Here is a 9933-nt window from a genome sequence, read left to right as displayed (position 1 = left end):
GAACTGAGAACATGGGGCCTCCGACATCCTCCTCCTGACAGACGGAGACAAAATGGAGACAAATGGTCAAGTAAACGATTAAATGAGAAGAGATGGGCAGACAGTCCATGCAGAGATTATGTAAACACACAGCCGTGCAACAACATGCCCTGTGATCTTTGGCACCGCTGTCCCTGCAGGTCGTGCAGGAGAGATGCTGTGTGTCCTCCACAGTGTCCTCCACGGCTAGTGGCCCCCACTATCAGTGTTGTACCACCAGCTGGTATTCCAGATATCCCTGTGGCACCCACGGGATGCCAAAGTGCCAGGGCTGAGGTTAATCCGTGAACCCCAATTTACAGCCTGCCCACTTCACCCCACACCGCTTCTCCCATACATTGACCTCACTCCGCTGTTCCCCAGCGGGCCTCAAGCTCTCCTGTCAGCCCCTCGAAGAGCAGCACTTTGAGAGACACGCTTTTTGACAGAAACAAGGCAAAGCAGMGCGTTCTCAGGTAGCTCAGGCCGCTCAGCCAGGGAACAGGAGTTATTTATGGCAGGGCCCCACCGTGGCACATCACGCGTGGACAGAATGTCCTGGAGACGCGGCGCGGCGTGTGAGGCCCCAGCAAGGTTCCGGCAGCTCTCTCCCTGCCACCCCTCCAGCCTGTCTCCCTGTAGGTGCTGGAGGGAGCCCTGACCACCATTTTGCTGTTCCGCTGGGCTATTTTTCCTGGGTGGCAGTGAGCAGTGGGGGTGGGGAGCTGAGCGTGGTCTTCCTTCCCGGTGTGCGCTGCCACCGGATTAGCTCTCGCCCTGTCCGCTGCCACCYCCGTGCCCCTTTGGGAAGGTGAAATCTTTGAAGTGAAAGGAAAGCCCTTTAAAAAAAAAAATTAGAAAAAAAAGAAACATCTTGGCACAGGGGTGGACACCCCAATTGTTTAAAAATTTTGGTGTGCAGCAAAAGCATCCCAGCTGGGATAAAACAGGACTGAGGAAACAGGGAAAAGCTTTTCCCTTGGGATCAGCTACAAAGAGTAGGCTCAGGTTGGGAGCGTGCCTTTTAAAAGGCCAAATATGGCAGGTACGTGCCAGTGACAGCACGAATAATAATACTACTAATAATAATGATAATAATAATTATAATAGATAACGAGCAGCAAGGCACTGGTGCTGCTCCACTCCCCTCCCTGGCGCCCCCGTAAAATAATACCAAGTCTCCTTGCATTTTTCTCCCTGGTGTCTGTGTGTGGCCTTAGCCCCATTCATCATTTGGCTCCCAGTGCAGAACCCGCTCCATTTTTAAAATTATGCATGATCCACTGAAGAGACAATTTGGGTTTCCCCCACCTCTCCCTTGCCCTTGAAGAAAGCGAGCCCTTGTCTCATTTGCATTAAAACCCTGCTCTCTATAAGCTAAGCAAAGGGGAAGGACTTGAAGCCTATGGGATGGCTTTAGGGCTCTGCCCCTTGCTTTTGGCTCTCTCTCTCTTTCTCATTCTCTCTCGTGCTTTGATCTCTGCTTAACAACAGTAACGTCACAGGGACTACACCAGGAGAGTTTTGTTGGAAGTTAGAAAGTTTTGCAGCCTCCAGAGGGCTGTAGCGGCAGTAGCAGAAGCAGCATCCAAGGGACTCCTGGAAGGGGAAGAGAGAGGCGAGCGAGCGACTGACTCAGTCCTGCTGCAGAGAACTGACTCGAGGCGACGGAGGCAGACATGGAACATCAGCTGCTGTGCTGCGAGGTGGAGACCATCCGACGAGCCTACCTGGATGCCAACCTCCTCAATGACAGGGTGCTGCAGACAATGCTGAAGGCGGAGGAGACCTGCTCGCCCTCCGTCTCCTACTTCAAGTGCGTGCAGAAAGAAATCTTGCCATATATGAGGAAAATAGTTGCCACTTGGATGCTGGAGGTTTGTATCTTTCGGGGAACTTTTCCTTTGCAAGCTCCGGCGCCGAAACGAATGAATCCGGGGAGCTGCTCCCCCATCTCCTGCCCCCCCCTTTCCCCCGGGATCGCCGCTCCGGCGCGGCACACGTTGTCTGCCCTCGGAGACGCCCGCGTGGAACGAGGGGAAGCGGCCCGAGGTGGCGGTGGCTGTCGCCGCTGTCGCCCGTGTCGCGTCCCCGCTGCCGCAGCCGGGTCCCAGCGCCGAGGGGCGGCGGACGAGCCCCCCACCACCCCCCCGCCCGGTGCCCCCGGAGGTCGGGGGGTGCCCGGCACCTTTTCCGGCCGTCGGGGCTCGGCGATGCCGGCTTGGGGAGCCGGGGCACAGCCGGCTCGGGGCTCCCCCGGCCCGGCGGGGAGCGGCCATGGCCCGGCCACCGAGCCCCCGGCCGCCGCCAGCCCCTGCCAGCCCGTGTTTTCTGGGGATTTTATTTTAAATTAATATCCTTGTACACGTATGCAAGCGGCTGGCCGTGCCAGTATTATGCGCCATCTTTGTTCTTTTATTTGCAAACCAAAAGTGTTTATTAATCGGGAGAAAAACGAAGAAAGTCGCGGGGAGCAAAGCCAAGGGTGTGTGTGTGGCGGGGGGGAGCGGGGGAAGGGGTCGGGGGAGAAAGGTCGGGGGCCGGGGGACCCCGCTGGGGCTGCGGGCAGGAGGACCGGCCGGAGGGGCTCCGGCGTTTCTGGGGGGAGTTGCAGGGTGAAAGTTTCTTTGTTCAGCGCGAAGAGAGGTTGGAGCTGCGGTCACCCCTCAAAGGCACGCTTGTGCTGCGGCGGCGAGCGGCAAGGTCGCCTGGGAAAAGCCAGTTGGATAGGGCCTCGTCCCTGGCGGGACACGTCTGGGGGGGCTCCCAGAGGGAGCCCCAGGAGCTGGGCTACATTGTCATGCCTTTTCGGAAGCTCTGGGTGCCCGCGATGTATTTTTAATTAATTTTTGAAACCGTAGCGCCCTGCCTCGCTCAGGGAAATGTCGCGCCCGGCTGTGCTGCGGGGCGAGAGAGGGAGGCGGTGAATTTTACTTCGGGGGACCCCCCTGGAGCCCCCCAGCAGGACCAAAGGCACGGGGCTCGGTAAAGGACCCCCGCCGCTTCATTTTCAGCCTTTTTTGAGAGCKCGAATAATTTTTTAAATATTTTTAAATATTTTTTGAAAAGATGACGTCTGGGGAAATGAGKCTGGACGCCACCTTTGTGTCTCGACCAGAGAGGGAAATCGGCAGCACAACGGCAAATTAGATGAAAAAATAAAAGCGAAATAAATAAATCCGGGGCCGAGTCCGGCTCTGCACCCGTTCCCAAGCACGGGGGGTCGCATTTTCCTCCGTTTTCCGTTTTCTTCTCTTTTTAATAATTTGTTGTAGGGGCTGGGAAACTGGGCACAGACCTCTTCTTCGATTACCCCCCCTCCTCTTTAGCCATGAATCGCCTGCGGGTTTCTAACGCAACATTTCCCCCCACTTTGTCACTCGTGACTTTCGTTTTCTTTGATGCCGCTGGTTTTCCCATATTTATCCATTTTCTCCRACTGCATTTCCCCCTCGTCTCCTTTAACCTTGCCCTGCAAAGCTTGGGGGTGAGGGAGAAGGGAGGGCGAGAGCAGCGGGACAAGCCTTCCTTTCGCCTCGATTAAATTATTCTTCAACGATCTCTCTCCTTCTTGCAGGTTTGCGAGGAGCAGAAGTGCGAAGAGGAAGTTTTTCCCTTGGCTATGAATTATTTGGACAGATTTTTGTCGTTTGAACCCCTCAAGAAAAGCCGATTGCAATTGCTCGGAGCTACCTGCATGTTTGTGGCTTCAAAAATGAAGGAAACTATTCCTCTGACCGCAGAAAAACTGTGCATTTATACAGATAACTCCATTAGACCCGACGAATTACTGGTAATTTCACGTTTAATCACTTCAAGAATAAAAAAAATCGAAACAAAAAAAAATTAAAAAAAAAACCAAAACAAAAAAAACACAAAACAACAGCAGCGACAACCACCAAAAAAAATTAAGAGCCGGGGCCAGGCTGCACATTCGGAAGCGGCGGCGGGCGGGAGGTGTGCTGTGTGTGATGCAGCGGAGCGGAGGGATGGGACAGGGCCGGGATCGGGTATCGGGATAGGGATCGGGGATCGGGATCGGGGATAGGGATAGGGATCGGGGATCGGGATCGGGGATAGGGATCGGGATCGGGAATCGGGAATCGGGGATCGGGGATTGGGAATTGGGATCAGGATCGGGATCGGGGATCGGGGATTGGGATCGGGATCAGGGATCGGGGATCGGGAGCGGGGATAGGGATCGGGATCGGGAATCGGGAATCGGGGATCGGGGATTGGGAATTGGGATCAGGATCGGGGAGCGGGATCGGGATCGGATCGGGATCGGGGATAGGGATCGGGATGGGGGAGCGGGATCGGGGATCGGATCGGGATCGGGATCGGGGACCCGGCCCGCATTGCTGGCGGCCCGCGGGCTCCCCCTGCCGGCCCCGCCGGGCGCTGCCCCGTGCGGGGGGACCCCCGCAGCTCCGTGTGCGAGCGGCTCTAACCACGCTCCCCCCTCTTCTTCCTCCTCTTTCCCCTTCCCCCTTCCCCTCCTCCCTCTTTCTCTTTGCAGCAAATGGAGCTGCTGCTGGTGAATAAGCTGAAATGGAATCTGGCTGCAATGACCCCCCACGATTTCATTGAACATTTCCTTACTAAAATGCCTCTGGCAGAGGACACCAAGCAGATCATCCGTAAACATGCTCAGACTTTTGTGGCTCTGTGCGCTACAGGTATGAGCCCTGCACGTTGCGCAAAGCGCGTTGCTCCCCGACACGCGCCCGCCCCCCGGCTTGTAAAGCTTCCCATAGCTCTTGGTGTYGGGCGTGCTCGAAGAGCTGCGGGGAGGTAGTTTAAGCCCCGATTATTGCCCCTTGTTTGCAGAAGGTGGATTACTTTGCCAGAGGTAAGTTTTTTTGTTTTTCAGAAGATCTTTCGCTTCTGAGTCGGAGTTTTTTGTGGTTGTCAGGGAGAGAGAGGGACCCTCCCCACTCTCTGTAGCTCATTGTGGCACAATTTCCTCGCCTCCCTAGCCCAGGTTTATGTGGGGGCTGCAAAAGGCTGACTGCCCGTGTGGRGAATCCCTCCCCGTGCGGGTTCATTCTTCGGGATGAGTTTTTGAAGGYGGAGGGAGATTTTCCCTGTGAATAGCTCTGCGTGGGGGTTTTAAAACTTCCCTCTTCAAGTCGCCTCTTCCCCTCCTCCTCGGTGGCTGGTGGATTGGAGAGGGCCACGCGGCACAGAGGCTTTTCCTGGCACGGGACCGAGCCGCTGCCATCTGCACCCTCCTGACCACGTGCTGTGCTGGAGCCATGAGCGGGGCTGGTCTCCAAAGACACCAGAGAGTCGTGGTGTCCACGCTCRAAATCCTCAGTGGGACGTGTGTGGCCAGTCACACCCGTTAATGCCGTGTAGCTCCGTTTGCCAGAGGTCGGATTCGGTATGGAAAGTTTCGAAGGAAGATGGCAGGCACTCAGAAGGAAAAAAAAAAAAAAAAGTTTTATTTCACAGACCTGGCCCCACTGCAAGGCCTAAAGATAGAACAACCAAACCATAAAAGAAAAGTTTATAAACACTGGCATTGCTCTTCGTCTTGAGCTTGTAGGTGAGGCTGTCTGGAGTAGTGCTCAGTGTTGGGAGCATCAAAACCTTCAAACCACYGGCAGCAACATTCTGGGAAAGTCAGATGTGTCCCTCTGTGCCTGRTTCTACCAGAGGGAAGGCTGCTGCGGCTCTGGAGGCGTGATTTGCTAAGTTTGACGCTAAAAAGAGTGGCTCCCCGGCCTCCCCCTTTGGATTTGGGGATGTTTAACCTAGGTTGTTGTGTTGGCAATGACAGGGATGAAAACAAGAGTGGTTCAAAGGTTGGAGACTTGCTAAGAGTCCAGTACTTTGATCTACTGTCGGTGTTGTTATGTTTCTTTTAGGAAGCACATCCAGAGCCTTTATTTAACACTGCTACACACCACAGCTGGAGAATGGATCAGTAAATGAGAACCATGTTCTGGGAGTTTTACTTAGCTTTTTAAAAAAAAAACCAGCGCTGAGCTCACCAGAGTTGGGGCCCTGTTCAGCTCCCTACGGAAGCTGGGAATATTGCCTGGGGAAGGAGCGCTCAGGAAGGAGTGCTGCCACTGGGCTCTGTGTTTTTATTGTTRTTTTTGGATGCCAGGGGTTTCTCTACCTTTTGCTCTTCTCATGACTTCTTTGTTGGCTAGTGAAGATCACATGTGGTCTAAGTAGCATCTGGACTTTGCTTTGCTGTGTTGTGCTACATTTCCCCTGGCCAAAAGGAACCTAGATGGACTGCGAATGCCTTGTGCTGCCTGGATGCTGTGGGGCCTGATCCAAAGTCCACTGGAAACACTGACAGCTCACTTAAGTGGCCTCAGGGGCAAGTGCTCTGTCTTTGCCTGTGTCTCTTCTGTAAAGGAGGTTCTCCCAAGAAGATCTGCAGAATAATGCTTGCTTAGAAAACAAACCCTTGCTCAGTTGGCTTTCCAAGGTGGAGGCTGTGGAAGTGTTGGTAGATGAGTGTGTGTGTGTGTTTGCTTCAGAAAGAGAAGGTTACTCTGCAAGGTGAAGTCAAGGGAAATTCCTCCTAAGCTCCCTCTCCACCTGTCTAGCTAGTAGAAGTGGGTTTGTTTGATTTGGTTTTGAAAAATCCGTCTTCACCAAAGGATGCCTTTGTGCTGGTGTAGGTTGGGGAGAAAAAGTGAAAAAAAGAAAAAAAATTACCAGAGGTTGTTTGAAGTTAACACATAATTGAGCTTAATGAATGGAGCTTTGGCATGGCCGAGCAAGGCAGGCAGAGCTCAAAAGGAAGCAGGCCTCTTTTGGCCCAAGTTAAGACCAAGTGTAGAGGGAGAACTGCAGCTCTGTGCAAGCATAACAATGGATAGCAGCAAATATTGGAGCTTCAGCATTTCATTATGTTCCTCTAGTTACCAAAACATGCCAGGCTCCTTTTATTATTATTGCAATTATTATTATTATTATTATTACAATTATTATTGATATTATTATCGTTGCTTCGGGAAGGAGAAAGGAAGGTCCCCCTTTGAAACGAGCATGTCACAATTCTCCCATTCTCCGGCCTTTATAAAATTGGAAGTCTCAAGGTATGTGACCAGTTGGAACCTGTTGCATCTTGCAGCAAGTGATTTATGTTCACAGTTTTGATTTGCCTCAATGAAAAGATTTTCATTCATAGCCCCCAGCTCTCCAGACGGATGGAATTGCTGCTCCATTTAAAAAGGAAAAGGGGTGACTCGCCTTGTTAGGAATTTTTTTTAAAGCGCTGCAGCGCCTATATGCCTGCTTTGTCCTCCCTTCAGGGTGGCTGGCATTCTTCTCTCTCCTCCCCCTCCTCTCTCTCTCCCTCTCTCTCTTTTTAACAACGCTGAAGTTGTTTATTCTTTTTGGATGAAGTCTCAGATAGGCTACTGGGGATGTGTGCTTCAATTGATGGGGCCCCCTACCCCATTGTGGCTGTGTCAGGTCTAATTCATCTCACCGAAGCCCCCTTGTTCCTGAGCGCTCAATAGCGCAAGATGAGGCGATGGAGGCTGACAATGATGCCACACTCTTCACTTGGGGGCATCCAATTACAGACGAGAGGGGCCCCCTGATTAATATGCTGAAATTAGTGGCCTCTGCCACAAATAATTCCTTGTTGAGTTGCAACAAAAAGGCAGTCCATGCTGCTTGTCTGGAGTGGTTATAGGGACAGACACAAACTGATCATTTAAACTTCATTATCACTTTTCCACCTTGGAAAGAATGAGGGTGTGACTATGAATTCATGTTCTTGTTTACTGCTCCATTTAAAAGAAGGATGCAAATATTAATCCTGAGTGCGATGCTGTCGGGACGGGCTCGCTAAAGGGACGCGTTTTGGTCATGTCCTGTTTGTGGAGCTCAGTAAACAGTGTCGGGAAGGCACTGCCACCCTGCCCCTCCGAGCAACCCCAGCCTGGTGGGATTCATGCCCTGTTTCCCAAGTCCACCTGCAGCTCAGTATTTCAGTTCGGGACTGGTTTTGGAATGGATGCAGTGCCCAATAAGCAGTCGGGACTGCTTGGTTTTTTTGGGAATGATCAGCTTGCTGGAAGGTGGCTGTGTTTATATCTGCCCAGAAATGGGCAGGTTAGGAAAAGGGGATAACTCAAATTTATTTTTATATGTTTATTTTAGCATAAACAAGATGACTTTAGCTCGAGCTTGCTTTTTCACTGGCAGTGCATCACCAGAGCTTGGCTGGAATTCCTTTTATCAGTTTAATTTGGGAGGTTGGTAGAACGATGCCCCTTTGAAGGTCTTGGTCAGGGCCACAATGGAGTGTCAGAGGTGTCTGAATAAATAGATTCAGATCCAGGGCTTCCATGGAGTCCTGAAGGCTTTAGCTTCACTGCTAAAACATTTACACAAAAGTTATTTTATCATAATAAAGGAAATGCATGATTTAATACTTAAACCATTCCACTGAGCCCTCTAAGCTGTCCATTCCTTTGATTTCATTCAGAGGTTTGACAGATGGTTTACATTTTTCCAACTCAGAGGAAGTTGTATTCTGATAAAAGCCAAAGGAATGTATCTCAGGTTCTGGTGTACATTGTGGCGTTTCCCTTTCTCCCTCACAAAGTTGGACCTTTTTTTGTGCCACTTGCTTCCTTTGTTCCTGATCCTCCTCCCAGGTGTTCCCTGCCACACATCAAACACGTGCCTGTTCAGTAAAAAGAACCTTGTTATTAAAATGTGGATGATAATGATGATGATTATAAAAATATTAGAAAAACTCAAAACAAACCAAACCAAACAACCCCAAAGGAAAAAAATGTGCTAAATGGCARAGATAGCCCCTGAAGGGATCCTGGGAGTGGCTTTGTGGAGAGACCTACAGCAATGCAGTCTGGAAGGGGGCCCAGCCTCTTGTCAGCATGGTGTCACATCAGAATGTAACTGATTGTCCGCCAATTCTCGGGACCCCCGTCACTTAGTTATGCCACATTTACATTAAATCCCTGCTGCCAGGATGGATGGCAGCTTTTTACACGAGACTAGCTTGAGACAAAGCATTTTTAAGATGAAACCTTAATTTAGATATGGATTATCTGCCTCCTGACAGGGTTAAGCAGTCTTTTCTTTTTGTTGCTGTTGTTCATTAAAGCAATATTCCTTTGAGTGTCAGTGCAAAGGTTTCTGCTTTCGAGGGCCCCAGGACTCGTTACTGGAGCACACCTTGGATCTGACAAACCCCTGCAAGATGCCAGCAGGTTTCCTCAGTGTGCACTGCCTCTGACCCCTATGGCATCATTCACAGGAGCAAAGCACTCTGACATTTGAAAAATTGGGGCCCTGCTTATGCTGGAAATACCTGGAAATTCTGAACAGCCTCCCAGGCTCGGCCCTAGGAAGGGCCACTCTGCAGGGCACTTGCTTGTGTGGATAAGTGTTTGCAGGTTGGGACCTGCAATATTTTGGGGCAGGAGGCACCTTCCTGCTCCCCATTCGGCTTTCTGGGATGTGACAACTGGCAGCTGAAACTGTGCTGGTAGTAAAGAATGTATGTGTATGGACAGGCCTCTCCTAAAGCAATCATTTCAGTCTGTTTTTTTTTTTTTCTCTCCTTTCTTCATGCAGATATTAAATTTATTTCAAACCCACCCTCCATGATCGCAGCTGGCAGCGTGGTAGCAGCTGTGCAAGGCCTGCATCTGGGGAACACTAACACTTTCCTCTCCTATCAATGCCTCACACATTTCCTATCACAAGTTATCAAATGTGATCCGGTAAGTGACTCTTCCTCTCGGTTGATCTCCTGCATTAAAGAGTTTTTGAGAATGAATGCCTGCTTGCTGCACTGGGAGCTAATCTGGCAGTAAATCTTGGGAAAGGTCACGCCTCAGAGCGGGGGTTCTCCATGTGCTCTCTTGTGCCCAGCCTGGGAGTTTGGATGTGGTGGTGCCC

At 51.2% G+C, this 9933-nt stretch overlaps 1 protein-coding gene across 1 annotated transcript in view; it reads left to right on the top strand.

The window, feature by feature from the left end:
• Window positions 1-1407: 1407 nt before the first annotated feature.
• CCND1 (cyclin D1) overlaps window positions 1408-9933 on the top strand; it is a 17802-nt gene continuing 9276 nt past the window's right edge. The window contains exons 1-4 of the mRNA XM_057373013.1: window positions 1408-1895; window positions 3596-3811; window positions 4538-4697; window positions 9607-9755. Of these exons, the coding sequence (XP_057228996.1) occupies window positions 1698-1895; window positions 3596-3811; window positions 4538-4697; window positions 9607-9755 (723 nt within the window). The 5' untranslated portion in view covers window positions 1408-1697. The remainder of the gene's footprint in view (window positions 1896-3595; window positions 3812-4537; window positions 4698-9606; window positions 9756-9933) is intronic.

Source organism: Malurus melanocephalus, unplaced genomic scaffold (genome assembly GCF_030028575.1).
Source record: "Malurus melanocephalus ecotype Western Australia unplaced genomic scaffold, MMel_1.1 scaffold_182, whole genome shotgun sequence".
Taxonomy (NCBI): Eukaryota; Metazoa; Chordata; class Aves; order Passeriformes; family Maluridae; genus Malurus; species Malurus melanocephalus.
The sequence above is the reverse complement of the archived record's forward strand: the minus strand, read 5'-3'. Positions and strand labels throughout refer to the sequence as shown.